This window comes from Drosophila miranda, chromosome 3 (assembly GCF_003369915.1).
Source record: "Drosophila miranda strain MSH22 chromosome 3, D.miranda_PacBio2.1, whole genome shotgun sequence".
Classification (NCBI taxonomy): domain Eukaryota; kingdom Metazoa; phylum Arthropoda; class Insecta; order Diptera; family Drosophilidae; genus Drosophila; species Drosophila miranda.
The window spans coordinates 7094136-7111709 of NC_046676.1; the positions used below are offsets into that span (position 1 = coordinate 7094136).

The following is a 17574-nucleotide window of genomic DNA, read 5'->3' on the forward strand; positions in this document are numbered from 1 at the left end:
TTTGTCATCGACGTAACCATAACCCCAGCGAGGCCGAATTAAGCTGTCATATGTGGCAAATTCAATTTGTCAGGGCCCACATTGTAAGAAACTTGAGGCTTTTAGCCCTGACCAACTGCTATATTGCCGCTGCTCACGGCCCAAAAGCATTTCATTCCCGTATTTACTGTATTATTTAATGCCATCAGTCCTGGTCGATTTCTAGTCCATTAACTTTGAAGTTATTTGGGCGACGCCACTTTAACACTTCAATGGAACTCTCCACCTTTTCATGGCTCTATTGTTGATGCTTTTTTTCCTCGAAAAGTTCCGCACAAAAGAAAGTGTTGGGATATCGATTTTGTGAGCGGGTTCTTCCGTGTTATTATTCGGTTTTTGTGTTCGTCGAAAGGAAACCAAAGTCGATTCAAGTATTTCCATTTGAATTATGCTTCAATTAAAGCCTCAGTTATTAGCAATAAATAAATAACCTTACATATCTGACACTCCATAATCACATCCAATAATTAATAAGTAAATGAATCTTTCTTTTTGTATTTTATTAATTAACATAGTAGCTCATTACAATTTCATCTGCATACATTTCCATACCATAATTTCGTTTAACTCGAGCGAATATCCCCAGTGATTTTGAGCTCTTTGAAGATGGGTTTCTTCAAGGTTTCTCCCCCACATCCCATTTGACCAGTTCAGTTCGGTTCAGTTCAGCAGGCCGACCTGTTTATATGTACATTAGTATTGTTTCATTGCCATTGACTCTTTCTTGCCTTGTTTCGCTTGGCCGTTGTTTTCTGCTGTGGATTCCAAGTTTTATATATCGACTTCTATATGCAAATTCAAGCCCTAGACGTGATCGCAGAACTCGGCTCAGCCGCACAACCATCATCAATTCCTATTAATACTACCGAGCCTGTCCTCTGCCTTTGGGGTCTGCTTCGGTCGCTGTCTCCAAGTCAGTCGCGTGTCGTTTTCCAATCGTTGCGGTCTGGTCCGGTCTGCTCCCTATCTCTGCCTCAGTCGCGTGTGAATATCAAGCTCCTGATCCGGTTAGCTGCCTTAATAGATTGCACCAGAAACGGATTAATTGTAGAGCCCATGAGTAAGTTGATTGGTTGAAATTCATCTCGGTTATCCATCAGGTGTGGTATCTTCGATGCATACATATGTACGTCTTGCTCCCCAGGAAATTGGCAGAATCAAGGCAACAACACGTTCGGGTTCTGGTTTTATCCACTCGGGCCGATGCCCTGAAAGTATGCAACGCACCTGTTACTCTCCGAGATAACAAGGGAGCATAAATGGTTGACCTTATTATGCTTAAAGAAGTGGAATATACATAACGATCAGACTATCATGTTCGGAAGCTGTTAAAAGAAGTGTGCGTAAAGAATATGTATAAATAAATTGTATATATAAGTCTGCAGAACAAAAGCGAGTAAAGAAAACTGTGCGGAAGGTGCAGACAACTTATTCAACTGACATGAAGACCTGTACTTATTAAATCATTTAATTTACATGGAAAGTCGGAAAGGAAATTGTTAAATAATTCCTAAATGTATTTAATATTGATCTTTAAGCCGGCGTTGGTTGCGGAGTCAAGTATTATCCAAAAATGTTGGCTATCGTCTGTCCTCCCCTGTTAAGTTCTGCCCAAACACACCCTTGTGCAAACGCGTTGCCACTTAGCGCGAAAATCAATTAGGCATAATGCGTACGTGTGGATGCGTATGTGTATGTGTATGTGTGGCCTCTCTGGCAGCCCCCAAAACACGCTGCATACTTCCAGGCGTAACGCAATTGACAGTGAAAACGGAAGCCCACACACAGATACCCAAACATACGCACATGGACACGGCTACATCCACACACAATGAAGGCAATTGAGCAGAAGCATTGCCGCTGGCAGTTTTCATCAATACTCGGAGTGGGAGTGATGGGAGCGCGAGCGATAACGAGAGAGACAGAGAAGGGCCAAACGGATAACAGGGATGGGATGGTATGGGATGGGATGGATGGACTGCAACAGGCAGCGGCAGACAACAAGTGGCAGCGAGTGCCGACTGCGCTGCCTTTGCCTCTGTCTCTGTCTCTATCTCTGCCTTTGCCTCGGCCGCTGGTGCTGGTGCTGTTGCTGCTTCTTCGCATAGTCCTCGCATCCACAGCCGCATCCTGAACGCAGTCGTTCCCTGTCGTTGTCGCTATCGCCGTCGCCTCGTGCGCCGCTGGCGCTCGCTTTGGCTTTCAGTGCGAGATGAGATCTCGTGGCTGATGGACGTGCTAGATTTCCACGTTTCCAGTGCAGCACCAGCACCAGCGCCACACATTGATACTGACACTTGTGGCACTGCCTTATCATTTTGTGTTGGATTGCCACGAAAATGTGGTTTAAAGTTTCATTTTAAACATCAGTTCTAACAAATGTGCGACTGAGATAGTGCGTTACCAAACCCCTAAAAGCGGAAACCAACACCCACAAAAACATCAAAAAATATGTGAAAACTCGCAAGGGAAAAGGGTGTAAGTTCCAGTTGAGGTGCAAGAGTGACGACGACGACGACTCTCCCAATAAATTATACAGTATATTTAAATAGTTTGGTTTTTTTTTTGGTTTTTTTTTTACGTATTACGATAATAGTGAAAGTTCTAGTTTGTGCTGAGACTCCAAGTTCCACATGTGAATTTATTCAAACGGGTTTCATTTGCATATCTTGAGATTCGTCAATGTACCGCGGTAGCCCCGTCAGAATCGAAACTGAAATTAGCATTTTAAAGCGGCAACAAACGCTTTTAAATATGTTGAATGTGCGAGTATTTATTAATCGATTTGAATCGAGCCTGGTGGGCACACAAGATTATTTGCCTGGCTTGTTGGCAAACATGGGAAAAATCGAAGACAAATAATTCATACATATATGTATTTATCTTTGTTTGCCCGGGACAAATAGCCGCAGTCTCATTGAGTAATTTGTGGGAACGGAATCCGATTTTTGTTGACGGTATTTACCTTTTGGGAATCGATTATGTTTGCGAATATTTGGGATAAGTTTTGATGGTTTCAATAGAGTTGTGAAAAAATATTATTAACTATATAAATAAGAGAGAGAAATGCCACAGATACCCGCAATGATAAGGTCTGTAGATATATTTAAAGGTTTCAACTTTCAACAACAAAATAAATCTTTCTTAACTGCAACTTATTGTCATAATTCGTACTTTGTGTAAGCTTCCTTTTTGGCCAAAGAACTTGCTATTCAGAAGAGCAAACACTTCACTCCACTCAAAAGGAATGCCGCTCGGCTTTCAACTAAACATTCCACAAGTGGCTCACAGTTATTCGTTGCATGAAGGACCAGAAAATCCGTTGCACGCTTTTGGCTTCTTTATTTACACAACCATTTTGCAATTTATTGATTCATTTTATTATACACCCACAGGAATACTCCAACAACGCACGACTTCACCCGCCAAAAGACCGGCCAAAACAACACAACCACACCAGCAATCATCATAGCAATATCCACAAGTTTCCTTTGCAATAGAACCAGAAGCAGGACAGACATAAGTACCTTCCACCCGCCCCAAAGCTAAAGAGCGTCAGACAAACCAGCAACAGTAGACCCCAGGGCGAAGGAGGAGAAGCCAAGCCGTATATAAAAAATAACCCAGGTGAGTCCTATCTATACAATATTATAAGCAATGAAGCCAGATGAAGAGTTTGAGGACATCTTCTTAAAGGATGTTATCATTTGATTCCCTGTCAGAGCTTGTTTTCCGTCTTACATTCGTTTTTTTATGTCAGCTCTCAACCATCAGAGTGATCAAGTCGTATGATCTATGATACCCACTTAGACACGTTCTGGGATGATTGCCAGTTGGCATCGATTTGAACTAATTAGTTTAGAGGGGCTCATTTACACGGCTCCCCCATTTACTATATGGATGAGCGGCTACCGTTTTGCAATTAAAATTGCAATTACAGAACAATAAGACTTATAGGGGAAATATGCGGGAAATTGCAGCCTTTGATATCAGGTTGAATTTATGAGTTTACTCGCGGATAAGTAATCCAAGCAAAGGTCTCAAGCGTAATAAAACGGACAAAGAGCTCTTATATGTATTTTTTGCTTCAATGTCAAGCTCAAGTCCGTGCTCATGCTCGGAGCTGAGCTGAGCTTCGTGTTAATTAATAAGAATCTGAAAAATGAGCACAATTTAAATAAAGTTGCGTGTCGAAGCTAGTGGAGAAGGCATGTGGCAAGTAGCCGCACTAAATGTTGACCGTCGGCAGTTGAAAATGAATATTGTGCAATTAACAGAAGCTCCACTCAACCTACAGCACAGCTCCTACCCCTACCAACAGAAACAATTATTAGAATAGAAGCAGCGACAACAGCAATCAAAAGAAACAACTGAGAGAGCATAAATAATGAACGAAACAATCGCACTGCATCGGATCGCATCGCAGCGCAGCGCAGCGCAGCGCACGTGCAAGCGGAAGCCGCTTCGCCATAGCTGAATTCTGTATACCCTACACGAGTCCCTCAAAAGTTAGCTGCTGGTAATGATACCTATTTCAAACTTATCTAAAGTGGCTTACAGATGATTTGTCTGAGACCCAAGCAAATCGATTTATCAGATAGCATATAAGACGAAGGGAAATGGCTCCAAAAAGTTGCTTATATTGAATAAACTTATTTCTTTTGGGATATTATATTTGAATTTACGAAATGCAATTGTACCCCCACTTTAATATACCAAACAGAGTTTTTAGAGTTTCCTCTTGCTTTAATTTATTGTTGTGTGGAACACGGGATGTATCCGGAATATGATCAGATTGAATAATCAGATCGAAATTGAAAATATTAAACAGTCAAGCTCTGGATGCACAAGTCGAACTGCCAGTTCTTTGTTCTATGAGAGTGCGAAATCGAATTTCGAGTTGTGAGCCAACGGAATTTGCATAATTTTGTATAAGCATTTGCCTTTGTCTGGTTTCGGTTTTCCCATAGGCGTAAAAACCGAAATTGCATGCCAATTGCTAATTAATGATTATTAAAATGTATTTTACACACTTTTCATTGTGCATTCATTTCAAATACAGAGATTCCCGGCCAGAAACACACACAGACAGAGAACGCTCAGACAATTCTGTGTACGGCAAATGACGAACACGAGCGATAAACTAACTAATGCCAAAGGCAGAAAATCTTTTTTGTTTGTGCAAAAATGATTTCGTTTAATAAGCTTCAGGCAGCACGCCAAAGTTTTTAGTTTGAGCTGAGAGCGACGACTTGTCGGTAGAGTCCGCGCCACGAACGATCCACCAGCCACCGAAGAAAACCAACGAATCGAGAACCGTAGCGTGAGCCGAAAGTGAAAGTGCAATTAAGCAGATTCGATTAGATCAGAGCTTCCTGGTTGCATCTTGACAGAGAACTTCCTTGGGACAGAGTCCCGCCCGCCCCAATTGATATTTCTGTGCGCGTACCGAAGATCGTAAAGCAGTTCAATTGCAATAACAGGGGTTCTATAAATTCTAAAGGCTGTGCGGGAGCTCAGGCTCATTGTGCAACTGATATTCCCGTATCTTAAATAGATACTCTTACAGAAAAGAATTAGCTGTGAGGTAAGATCGCGCAGCATTAACAGATACTCCAGTTACGTGCCTGCTAAGTACATACTACATTCCCATTATTTAAGCAAATGATTGCATTTGTTAGTAGTTAGAACTAATGCGTCAGCTTTGCTGTTTACATTTAATTTGGACAGATTGGATCAATTAAAATTAAAAATGTAGTAGCGCCTGTCACGCCCCCAAAACGTGACACAGTCGCAGTATAATTCTCATTCGCTTTTATTGAGCGTTGTGCGATGTGTTTCCTAGACCATTTATCAGACACATGCAATCGTATTCCGAATTGAAACATATGGTATCCAGTGACAGACTTGTCATCCGCTCCAAAGAGCATCAATTGAGGAACTTGGACAGGTCCCATAAATATATATACATACATATATTCTATTCCGATTGCACAAGCAAATTAGGAAAATTATTTTATGAATGGCTGGGAAATTGCTTCCCCTTTGATTGCATCCATATCCATTTAGTCAATCGTATCGTATCTTTGCATTCGTTTTACCCTCAATTAGAAAACCTTTTTGGCACTAATTGTTGGGTAATTCAATTTTTCGTCGAAAACTTAAAGAACTCGAACCAGAAGGAGCGCTCTTTTGTGTCAGTCCCGACACGCTCTCTAAACGAATTATGTTTTCAAATTTAATTTGCGCCCTGCGATAGGCAACGAAAGATGTTTCAATGACAAATGTCGCGCATACGCCCCGTTGTGCCACGGTGTGTGCCACGGTTGTGTGTGGGAGTGGATGGGGAAGGCAATTAAATAAATATTTAAATTGTGTATGATTCTATTAAATGCGAGTTCTCGTGTGAAATAAACTTTTGAATTCAAATCGCAAGATATATAATTTATTTTTAATTAGCGAAAATCATTGAGGCATAAGGCGAACGCAGCATTGGGAATGGGAATGGGATTGGGATGGTGGTGGGAATAAGACTGGCATTGGCGTTGCCGCTCCCGCTGCTGCTGCCACTGCCACCGCCACTGCCACTGCCTGAGAAGGAGCAGGCAAAGCCGCTTATAATTTGATTGCATTTTAAAAGGCAATCCGCTTAGATCTAATCACAGTTGTTCCCTGTCCGACCCTTAGCAACTAGCGGCTAGCGACGCAATGCAATCATCGACTGATGCGGGCAATGGTGGACCAAGAAAACTCTCGCAGAGCACAGCACAGCAGCAGCAGCAGCAGAAACAACAGTCGGAGATTAGCGCAGGAGCAGCGAGCGGCAGTGAGACCACCTCCTTCACCATAAACGCCAACAATCAGCCGCAACCTCAGCAACAGCATCCCGGTGGCATCAACACACCCAGCAAAAATCCCTTCAAGCAACAGTTGGACAGCAATCAGCAGAATGGCAACATGGACACGGACTGCGGCATTCTCGGCGTTGGCAGGCAGCCCCCGGCCCCGCCGCCGCCCACGTATCAGTCGCAGACGCAGACGGGCCGCCAACCGCCGCCGGATCAGTATCGCCAGGAGGATCCACGCGCTGCCGGGTCCTGGTCCGCCGCCAAGTCCTGGATGGTCAGCTGGCGCGGCTCCAACCGTCTTGTCCTCGTCATCGTTGCCATAGCCCTGCTCCTCGACAACATGTTGCTGACCACAGTGGGTAAGTGCACCTGGGGAATGACTGGGTGGGTGGTTTTGATATACATGAATAAATCTTTTTCCCCGGAGCCCATTAGCATTTCATGACCATTTATCTCCTGTGGCTGGTTATCTTTGCCATGGAAGGCAATCGCTTGGAAATGGTCCGTTTCTCCAAAGGGATTGGGCGGTAGAGGAAGTGGAGTGCCGCCATTAAATTACCACAGAGCACCACTTAAGCTAATGACGGTTTTCCTGCTGAACAGAAGCTGTCAATGCTCATCCTCCTGTCGGTTCATCAATTCGACTGTCATTGAGTGCTGATTGGAGAGATTTTCAAGATGTGGATGGTAGGAACAACAGTTGTTGGCCATCCATTGGGACTCAATTAAGCCTCTGATCTTTGTCCAAATCAAATCCTAGTGTATTCTCTAATTTTGCTAATTTTTCGATGAAAAGCCTGCAGGGAAATCAAACCGTAGCCCTAGGCCCAACTAGGGTGTCATGCCCAACCCTGTCGACAACTAATCAATGTTGAAGTACCAATCCTTCGTCATTAACAAAAACCCCATGGCCACTGCCACTGACCAATGGACCGAACCGGACTGGGCCGTAACTGAACGGAGCAGCTCCAAGTGGTCGACAGTCAATTAAATAGACACGCACAGGGAGCTGCGTTTTAACTGAAAACCCTCCTGCGTTTGACACTAAAACCCAACCAGGGGAAGCTCTCGTCCGTCCGAGTGGCAGCAGTGGGGGATGGGGGATGGGGGATGTGTCCGGAGCAAGTGCTTGTGTCAAGTGTCTGGACAAACACATGGACATTGAGTGGGAACGCAGTTGTCCGGCGGTGCTCCAGCTCCAGCTCCAGCCTGCGGCTGTGGCTGTGGCTGACAAATACAACAGGCCACACAAAAAAAAAATGAAAACGCCAAGGGAGGGGGAGTTTTCTTTGTGCTAAACGTTCATGAATTTAAATCAACAAGTTGGGGCCAGGCCGGCCACCCAGCCGAAGACAAATACACGTAGCGATGGGGAATAGCCGAGAACCAAAGAGGAAAACCACTCGAGCAACTTGTTGAGGGAACGGAAGTGAAAGTCAAAGGAAAAAGCTGAAGCAAAACTATTAGCTCCAGCCCGAACTTTTTTCCTGTTTCTTCTCCAGCCACTGACTGATGGATGGCATGGATGGGGTGGAAAGGAAGGAGAGTGTTCTGGGGAGGGGGCTTTTAGCTTGCGACTCGAGGCATTTCCACTTAAGTGCTTTCTCCCTTCGCGCTCAAGGTGTTGAAGCGAAAATAGCTGCGAATACTTTTGATTATTTGATTCATTTGATCTCTGTACAGCCACCCTCTATTCAGTCTCATCCCTCCTCCATTGCCCCCGTAGCTGTCGCCATGTTCTGTATCGCATAATATTCTCATAAATTAGATTTAGCCTAGGAGCATGTGGAGATTTATATGGGTCATAGATGTGCTGTTGTCTCGGTCCCTTATCCGTATCCCGTACGTATCCCTTCGACGCCCGAATGACTCCAAATTGAATATGCAATAAGGTTTTTGTTTTATTGAAAGAGATTGAATACTTAGTAGAAGAATGAAGCTTTAAATAGGGGTAGATTTGATAGCCTTAAATTGGACCCAAGTTGGGGGTCTTCCGGCCAGCAATAAAACGAAATTACAAAATTATTTAAGTTCGTTGTTGTGCTTTAGAGGAATATTGAGAGAGAAGGATAGTTAGTAGAGTTTTCAAAGGATATAGGACTTATTATTTAATTTTAGACTTAAACGTTAATAATACTTATTCCAAAATAACTAAGCAATACATATATGTTGACGCAGTTCCTAGCCTATGATCTTAGTCTAAAAAGGTCGAATATCAGCTCTCTTGAGCGAACATCAAGGATATCCAGGGAGCTATCCGCTATCTTGGATGGCCCAAGAAGGATCTCTAAGCCAGCAAGAACTCAAAGCCTTCATGGCTTTGCCTGATGGTCGGCCACGTCCACAGTCTCCAGCTTTTCCAGGCAGGGACCCGGTCGGCGGGTGGGCGTGGTTCTCAGGGAGCGGGCCTTCGTTGAGCCACTGGGCATCAGTTGGTCGAAGCCGCCGGAGCCGTCTTTGTTGAGCGACGCACTGCGGGAGAAGGGCAAGTAGGCGTTCAGCTGCCGCTCCAGCACGTCCTTGTTGATGCTGGTCTCCCAGATCTGCTTCTGGATGATGCTGCTGTAGCGGGCCTCGAAGCTCTGCTGGTGGCGCATGTTCTCGGGTCCCGGACGCCCTTTGGTTCGCTCCTGGCCGCCGGGCGTGGGCGTTGCCGGCTTGAAGGGGCTGCCCACGGAGGAGTCCTCATCGGACACGGACATGCCTGCCACTAATGGCCGGAAAATTAAAATGCGCCGCGGAAAACTTTGCTTGTTAGCAATGGACTCGCAGGACTCTCCTGTGAGCACCTGCCGCGCTCGCTGGTGAAACGCGAATAAGTCACGGCAGGCATCGGGCCCGTCTATAAGTTGCCTTGTTATGTGTGTAATCCATATATTGTTGCGCATTTTCTTTGCTCGTCGGGCGGAACTCCAAAAGTTCCAAAGTTCCGATTCGCCTGCAAAGTAATTGCTGCGAAGGCAGCCAGCTCTCGGCTCCCTTTGTCTTTGTCTTCGCCTTGAAGGGAAAGAACTTTTCTTTTTGGGTTGGGGTTCTTCATGAATTCCGCAAGCCAGGACTGGATGCAAAGGTCACAATCGTGCGGCTTTTTCGCTGTTTTTTGCTTTCATGCCAGACGCAATGAGTCATTGGGCAAACTGCTCATCCCCCCTATCGATATTCGAAGCAAATCTGAATACTGACGCGTCAGTCATAAAAGCAACGAAGACAACGACAACTTGCCACGTGTGGCATTCAGCCAGTTGCAGGTGTCGCTGGCATGGGGCGCGACAGAAACCAGAGCCAAAAGGAAGTTTCCCTTCGAATCGGCTGACAGTTGAAGCCCTATTACCCGCTCTTTTGATGGATACGTAATGTTCACATTTAGTTTACGTTCATTTACGTCCTGTCTACAGTAAAACCAAGACAAATAGTTCTAATAGACAAATAGGTGCCTAAGTTCAAACTTTCATGGTGCTGATTTCGAATCAAATCCTATAGATCTTTCACCTAGTAACACCTAATTATTCAGTAGATTAAAACTCCTAAAAAACAGCAATGGACTCGATCGAAAATGGCGGAAAGTTAATTTTCCAGAAGAAGAATTCCAATTTTTCATTCCTAATCTATTTCCATTATATCAAGGCCGATCTATACAGAAATGTATCCAAATGGCAGGCATATTAAGTGACGGATCGGTTGTATTCATCCAAAATGCACGAAACTTTCTTCTTCCATGAGCCATGTCATAAGGGAAAATTCCCCCGTGCCATTTTCATTAAAAAAAACTTTAGCCAAAACTTTATTTTATTATTTACCATGCAACATTGCCACAATTACACTGATTACGCTTTTTGCTTTCCCGGATCGTGCCCCTTAAACCACAAAAAATGTAAAAATCAACAATCAAGTCAGAACCAAAATCAAAACAAAAGAAAGTGGGCGTGGCCCAGGGCGCCGGCTAATCCAAAAATAAACGAAAGCCGAACCAAATTCCAAACAAAAGAAAACTTTCAATGGCAACGAAACAAAAACGGAAATCAATAAAATCCACAAAAGGTTGTAGGATATTAATAAGTACAAGAGCCTACTATACACTACCTAAAATACGGGTACAGTGATTTTCAGTATTAAACAAAATGGATTTACTTTTACCCAAGAACACCCAAGACCAGAGAAAACAGTCAAAGTTGTCCAAGGGTTTGCCACAATTCGTTGGGATCTGTGACTGTTTATCCATTTGTTGCGGTTTGTTTTAATAGCATGTTAATAGGACAAGAACAAAGGCTGGTAGAGCTGGCTCCCCCTACTCTACCTTTGAGGCGTGGCACTTCTGTGGCCCCATAAATATAACGCTTGTTGTCTTCCGAGGTAAACACGTGCGGAGACATTTAGCAAAGTTTCGCACTGTCAAATAGTCCTTAAATACGATATGGTATGGTATGGGACGAACCTTGAGGTTGGGCAAATTAAACACTCTTACCACTTGAATGCCAATGAACTTTGGATAGCTCTATGGAAGGGAAACAGGACCTTAGCCCCCTGCCATATCGGACGCCGATCACCCAAAACTTGTTAACATTATAGTAAGATGGAATGTACTTGGGCTTTATTAATTACAGCTCAGAAATAATAATAATAATGGTACGATTTCCCAGCTAAAGCTGACACAACTCACTAAAACTGACGCTCAGTGCATCCTCTCCAGAGCCAGCAACCGAGGGCAACAGTCCCTTCTTGGGCAGGCTGGGCATGAAGATGTGGAGCTGCTTCCGGCTGTCCAGGCTGACAGAGGAACCCGCACCGTTGGCGGCCAGTCCCCGACTGCTGTGCGGCGGCGTGCGCGTCTCCTCGGAATGCGAGGGGGAGGCGGCAGCTCCACTGTACAGCCGGGCGGATGCCAACTGTCCGGCCAGACGTCTCGTGGCACTGGCACTGCTGCTCATCGCACAGAGATCAATGTTGCGGGCCGGTCGATTGAGGCGAACGGGGATGCCCTCCTTGTTGAAGATGATAGTGATGGGCTTGGCATTTGCATTGGCTGAGGCGGAAGTGGAGGAGCAGGTAACCACTGTGTGGTTAGAGGTCTGCTGCGGCTTGGCACTGGGCTTTCTTGCCACCGAGCGCTGGTGGCTTGCGGCCGTCGTCGCCATTCGCTTGAGGCTCACTCCACGGTGCTGGGTGCGCTGGCTCCTCTGGTTGGACCTGGCCACCTGGGCACTGCTGGTGACTGGCTGGATGGGAGCCTCTTTCACGATGTCCGTCCGTCCGGCCAGGTCCAGCCAGTGGAGCACTCGCTCCGCCAGACGCTCCTCGGGATTGTTCGCCGTCACGGAGAGTGTGCTGGGGTCCTGCAGCGAGCTGCGTCTCGATTGATGCTCCGCCAGATGGTGGTCCAGGTGGTAGGTCTTGCCCCTGCTCAGCAGCCAGGCGCGCCTCTTGGCCTGACGACTGTTCTGTCTTTGCTCTTTGCTGCCGCCCAACGCCGTGGCCGAGCCTGAGGTGGGATTCATTCTTCCGGCCAAAGCAGGAAAGGACTGTTGCTGCTGCAGGGTCAGCTTGGTGGCATCCAGCAGCAGATACTCGTCTAGAAGCTCGATACTTTCCTCCGGCGACTGTTCGTACTCCTCGTAGGATTGGGTCTGCGGATAGTTCGCTGTGGGATGCAGTAGTCCATCACTCACTGACCGTTTGGTAGATACACCTGCCACTTACCTTTCGGTCGCGTCCTCTGGCGCATCCAGCGCTGCCTCTGACGCGGCTCGTAGTCGAGGATGAAGTGCCGCCTGCCTATCGTCTCCTGCCACACGGAGCGGACAAACAGAGGCCTGCTGGCCGACTCCCAAATGGGACGCATTTCCTGCTCAGTCCCAGTCTCCGCCTCTCCCCCTCTGAGTAATTAAATGATTTGCATATTAATGGATCCAACAACCAACTCGGGGAGGATACTTTTGTGGCTGCTTTGGTCCTCTGCCTCGTCGCTTGTCGATGACTGACTGCTTCGCCAGTTGCTGCCTCACTGCCGCCGCTGTTTGGCTTGACGACGCCGCCAATGCCGCCACCATCATCGCCAGCGCAGCGAATGTCGCCCTGCATATCGATGTATCTGTGACCTGTGGATGGGCCACAGGGATGGGCAAATGTCCCTGCTGTTTGTCACTTATTACTTGTAAGTTTTTTAACCTTTTAGAGAAGAGCTTAAGTTCTGTTGACAAGGCTTAAACTTGATCGAAAGTTGTTTGCCAAACCGATTTGGATCGGAATGGTCCCGATTATGTCGTAAAATATTGAACAACAGGCTGGAAAGTGTGATAGCATTACGTTTATGAGTGGATCGAAGGATCCTTATACGGGTGAATAAGTCTCCATCTTTTCTTTGTGAAATCACCCATTCCTCTAACAAAACAGAATAATTTGGGTACTAGAATACCAAGTCTCGTAGCCCTGGCCACCTCCAGCACCAGCTCCAGCTCCAGCTCCAGTCACTGTTTGTTTGTTTGTCTGGCTGCATGGCTGCCTGACTGCCGGAGTCGCTTTCCTTTTGGCTTTGCGGTTTTAAGTGTCTTCGACACGCGAAATGCAACCGGAGCAGCGACTGGGTAACTCCTGATCCACCACCACGAGCACCCAATCCCCCATCAAGCCCAAGCCCATCCCTTGCCATCCCTTGCCATCCCTTGCGCTGCACGTGCTTTTCCAGAATGATTATTTTTTGTGTGTCAAAAGCTTTGGAGACAGTTTAATGAGTGGCTGGGGACTTGATACCTACAAATTACTAGGCAACAGTTTTCTTTTTGTCGCATAAAATCGGTTGGCTAATCGTTTGGATGTTGTGGCATTCCAAGTGGTTAACCCCAATTAAAGGAATCGTACGAAATTTGCATACATTTCCGCTTGCATGTCATTGCATGGACTTCCAAAGGGTTTTGTTTCCGAATGGGGGTTTCCTTTTTGGCAAGGCTGCCAAATGGCATGTCGGCTTACATGGCCGACATATGTGACAGGTGAATGCGGTTGACACGAGGCATCATAAGTCTAAGGCAAAGTCGGTTCCAGGTCAGGCAAAGCTTCCACTTTCGCTTGTACTCATTGGAAGAACCCGGGGCACGAGGCAGCACGAGGCAGCACAAGCCTGCAGCAGGGGGTTATGAAGGCGCTTATGCATATGAGATACAGTAGAAGTTTTACTATTTACCTGAACCCACAAAACAACATAAAAGCCCCAATTAATGGCAGACCCACACCCCCATATGGCTCCACTCGTGATGTCAGTGGGATAACCACGAATCCCTGTCTACGTAGACGACTCCACGTACAAACAAATTACCTCAACAGTACATACTTCAAACTACTTTCAACACTCACTCAACCAGCGGGCAACTCAATTGAAAAGCCCGTATCCCCATTCCCATTCCCATTGCCATCAGCCGTGTCCGACCTCGGCCTAGCCTTTGGCAGGAAATGCAATTACGAGTAGCAGCACGAGTACGGCAAACGTTGAGTGATGCAGTCGTTTTACTGGTGTTGATAATAAATATAAACTGAGTCGAAACATGCAACAAACAAATTGAATTTCCCCTGGATGGGGTAAGGGGAAAGGGGCAGGGGCAGGTTATGCTAGAGGCGGCCAGAATACCGACTGGGGATCCCCTTTTGGAGAGTCAATTAAACGCATCGTCGTCTCGTCTTGGTGGCGTATGCACAATTTTTGCCTTGCCTGCCTGGTTGGCCCTCCTTTTTTGTTGCCGGTTGCAACTCAATTAGGCCGAGGCAATCTCTGGCGCTGGCAAAGCAATTATAAAACTTTTAGCACCAAATGCAATTAAAGAGCGGCCGTGCCGGCGCAGCTATAGACTTGCTTTCGGCAACAGCGCCATCCAGCGGCCGCTTAGGATAATTGCAGGAACATTTTTTTTGTGTGTGTTTCTGTTCCTTTTTAATTACACCTTCCGTAACGCACCGCATCGTACACAGTGCCCATCATACCCGAGTTCCTGTACGACATACGACATCCGGACGCCCCGCTCGACAGCTATGCCCGCACACCGCTCACCTTTCACACCCCGCCACCGCCGACGCCGTGTCCGTGCAACAAGGATGGCAGCGAGGCGGCTCCCCTTGAGATCTCCACCATGAGTCCGGAGGGTAAGTGGGCAGCAGTCTAATTGGCAACGCGTTAAAAATATGACTTACGGTGGTACCCCCAATCCGTTTCCCCCACTCCATCCCACAGAGAACGAGACCTACTACCGGGAGCTAGAGGAGCGGCATAACGAGCTGGTTGGAGAGACGGTCGAGGTTGGCCTGCTGTTCGCCTCGAAGGCCTTCGTCCAGCTGCTGGTTAATCCGATTGTGGGACCCCTTACGCACCGGTAAGTTAACGAGCAGTCATACCCGTAGGGCTGCAATGATGACTGTGCCCCTTTGCCTTTCCCGTTTCCCAGCATTGGATATAGCATACCGATGTTCGCCGGCTTCGTGATAATGTTCCTCTCCACGATAAGTGAGTTTCCTTTAATTGGCTAGAAAAAGTTACCACAGCTCAGAGCCTTAACCTCGCCAATCCCACTCTCTCCGTAGTCTTCGCTTTTGGTCGCTCCTATCTGGTACTGTTTGTGGCCCGAGCTCTACAGGGAATCGGTTCGTCCTGCTCTTCGGTGTCGGGCATGGGAATGTTGGCGGATCGCTTCACGGACGACAAGGAGCGTGGCAATGCCATGGGCATTGCCTTGGGCGGCCTGGCGTTGGGCGTTCTCATCGGCCCGCCCTTTGGCGGTGTCATGTACGAGTTTGTGGGCAAGTCAGCTCCATTCCTGATACTGGCTGCCTTGGCTCTGGGCGATGGCCTGCTGCAGCTGTTCATGCTGCAGCCATCGGTGCAGAAATGCGAGTCCGAGCCGCCATCCCTGAAGTCGTTGGTCAGTGATCCGTACATACTGATTGCCGCTGGGGCGATCACCTTTGCCAATATGGGTATTGCCATGCTGGAACCTTCGCTGCCGTTGTGGATGGTCGACAACATGGGAGCCACTCGCTGGGAGCAGGGCGTGGCCTTCCTGCCGGCCTCCATTAGCTATCTGATTGGCACGAATCTCTTCGGACCCCTGGGACACAAGATTGGACGCTGGTTTGCCGCCTGCCTCGGCCTGATCATCATTGGAGCTTGCCTGATCTTTGTAAGTCTTGTTTCAACATGTCTGAATTGGGTTTGAGCTCGAACTCATTGAGAATTATTGCAGATACCCATGGCCACTTCTATCACACACCTGATTATTCCCAACGCCGGCCTTGGCTTTGCCATTGGCATGGTCGACTCTTCGATGATGCCGGAGCTGGGCTATCTTGTGGACATCCGACATTCAGCCGTCTATGGCAGCGTCTACGCTTTAGGTGACGTGGCCTTCTGCGTGGGCTTTGCTGTGGGACCTGCCCTGTCCGGCTCCCTGGTGAAGAGCATCGGTTTCGAGTGGATGTTGTTCGGCATAGCTATTCTCTGCTTCCTTTACGCCCCGCTCCTGACTTTCCTCAAGAATCCACCGACCAGCGATGAGAAAAAGGTACGTATGGCCAGAGAAGCCGCTGCGGCTGCGGCTGCTGCTGCTGCTGAACCGGAAACGGAACTGGCCAATGCCAGTGCCGGCGGCGGTAAATCGATTCCCCAGCTGACGGCATCCTGTCCAGCCATTATGCATGGCACGGCAGAGCTTGGCAAGTCGAACGAAGCATACGAGAGCGAGAGGCTCTAGATGCAGGCGCTTGCCTATAAGTTTATGTTTTCAATGTCTGAGATGAAATTGAATTTGCAGCCCTTAAGCGTTATTAGTGCCTTTCCAATCGAGATCGCTTAAGTATTTAGTTTTTGTATTATTAGTCATTATCATTGTTTTTAGCGTTAAGTTCTTCTTAATTTGATTGTAATAAAATTTTTAATTTGTATTTATTTGTCACCGCCTGAGTTTCATTGTCTTGTGCATGTCTGAAAATACTAATCCTAATACTACTAACCTCCGCTCTACTCCATTCCTTGCAGTCATTAATCTACGGACGCGATCGAGAACAGGTACGTTATGTCACCTATCAGAACTACGACGAAGACGAATAAAGGCCGAACCGAACCCCACTATGACTAAAAATAAACTCCAACGCAATGTCGCCGAAAGAGTGACCAAAAATTACAAAAAAATATGTGAAAGAAGATGCAAAACTAAGTAAACGACAAAAAAAAAAGAAAAGGAAACACAACCAACAATATCAGATATATCATATGCAATTTCAAATGAAATCGTTATTATTGTTCAATGTTATGGTGTTAAATAACCCTTCTTCTACTATCATATCGAAAAGAAACCTCCTATAGATCCACAGCTACAAACCAAGAAATCGCACACGTTAAGAACAAGCACAGCCCCAAAATTTAAATCCATTAATCAGAGAAAATTTTGTATTTATAGAGCTCTATTTGACGGGCATGATGTTCGGGGAAGACGGGTAAAGTTTAGTTTTGACTGGGAACGAAGTATCATAGACTTCTTCTATGTGTTTGATGAGAGTCCTTCCAAAACAACGATCTTAAGAGCCCTACTATATACCGGAGGCAATTTAGTGACCAAATGTTTATTATTGAATTAATTGGAACTATTGAAAAACGATATTAGAGTTTCATTACAAGGTACAGTCGTTGCATCGAACACAAACAGATGCAACTGTA

The 17574-nt window shown here is 46.5% G+C and overlaps 3 protein-coding genes across 6 annotated transcripts; 1 reads left to right on the forward strand and 2 right to left on the reverse strand.

Moving 5' to 3' along the window:
- Positions 1–988: 988 nt before the first annotated feature.
- On the forward strand, positions 989–17143 carry LOC108158947 (synaptic vesicular amine transporter). Of its 4 annotated transcripts, XM_017291773.2 has the most exons (9): positions 2186–2517; positions 3435–3666; positions 6727–7246; positions 14841–15011; positions 15100–15238; positions 15311–15369; positions 15447–16042; positions 16106–16423; positions 16897–17143. In XM_017291773.2, the coding sequence occupies exons 3-9, from the start codon at positions 6748–6750 to the stop codon at positions 16966–16968; spliced, it is 1854 nt and encodes a 617-aa protein (XP_017147262.1). In that variant the 5' UTR covers positions 2186–2517; positions 3435–3666; positions 6727–6747; the 3' UTR covers positions 16969–17143. The 4 variants fall into 4 exon arrangements, with proteins under 4 accessions (XP_033247431.1, XP_017147260.1, XP_017147262.1 ...); XM_033391540.1 differs by lacking the exons at positions 2186–2517; positions 16897–17143 and adding an exon at positions 989–1099 and having other exon boundaries at positions 16106–16806; XM_017291771.2 differs by lacking the exon at positions 16897–17143 and having other exon boundaries at positions 2184–2517; positions 16106–16806.
- On the reverse strand, positions 8653–9685 carry LOC108158951. The gene has a single exon (XM_017291779.2). It carries the CDS (start codon positions 9587–9589, stop codon positions 9200–9202), a length of 390 nt encoding a protein of 129 aa, XP_017147268.1. The 5' UTR covers positions 9590–9685; the 3' UTR covers positions 8653–9199.
- On the reverse strand, positions 11360–12937 carry LOC108158950. The gene is made up of 3 exons (XM_033391543.1): positions 12816–12937; positions 12582–12757; positions 11360–12522 (listed from the first exon to the last, which is right to left on the reverse strand). The coding sequence occupies exons 1-3, from the start codon at positions 12932–12934 to the stop codon at positions 11525–11527; spliced, it is 1293 nt and encodes a 430-aa protein (XP_033247434.1). The 5' UTR covers positions 12935–12937; the 3' UTR covers positions 11360–11524.
- Positions 17144–17574: the final 431 nt, after the last annotated feature.

Excerpts from the sequence above, each read along its gene's own strand:
- LOC108158947 (XM_033391540.1), top strand. The coding sequence starts at position 6,748 with ATGCAATCATCGACTGATGCGGGCAATGGTGGACCAAGAAAACTCTCG. Across the intron at positions 7,247-14,840 it reads CATGTTGCTGACCACAGTGG|TGCCCATCATACCCGAGTTC; the intron begins GTAAGTGCACCT and ends CATCGTACACAG. Across the intron at positions 16,043-16,105 it reads TTGGAGCTTGCCTGATCTTT|ATACCCATGGCCACTTCTAT; the intron begins GTAAGTCTTGTT and ends GAATTATTGCAG.
- LOC108158951 (XM_017291779.2), bottom strand. The coding sequence starts at position 9,589 with ATGTCCGTGTCCGATGAGGACTCCTCCGTGGGCAGCCCCTTCAAGCCG.
- LOC108158950 (XM_033391543.1), bottom strand. The coding sequence starts at position 12,934 with ATGATGGTGGCGGCATTGGCGGCGTCGTCAAGCCAAACAGCGGCGGCA. Across the intron at positions 12,758-12,815 it reads GGACCAAAGCAGCCACAAAA|AGGGGGAGAGGCGGAGACTG; the intron begins GTATCCTCCCCG and ends TTAATTACTCAG. Across the intron at positions 12,523-12,581 it reads CCAGAGGACGCGACCGAAAG|CGAACTATCCGCAGACCCAA; the intron begins GTAAGTGGCAGG and ends TGCATCCCACAG.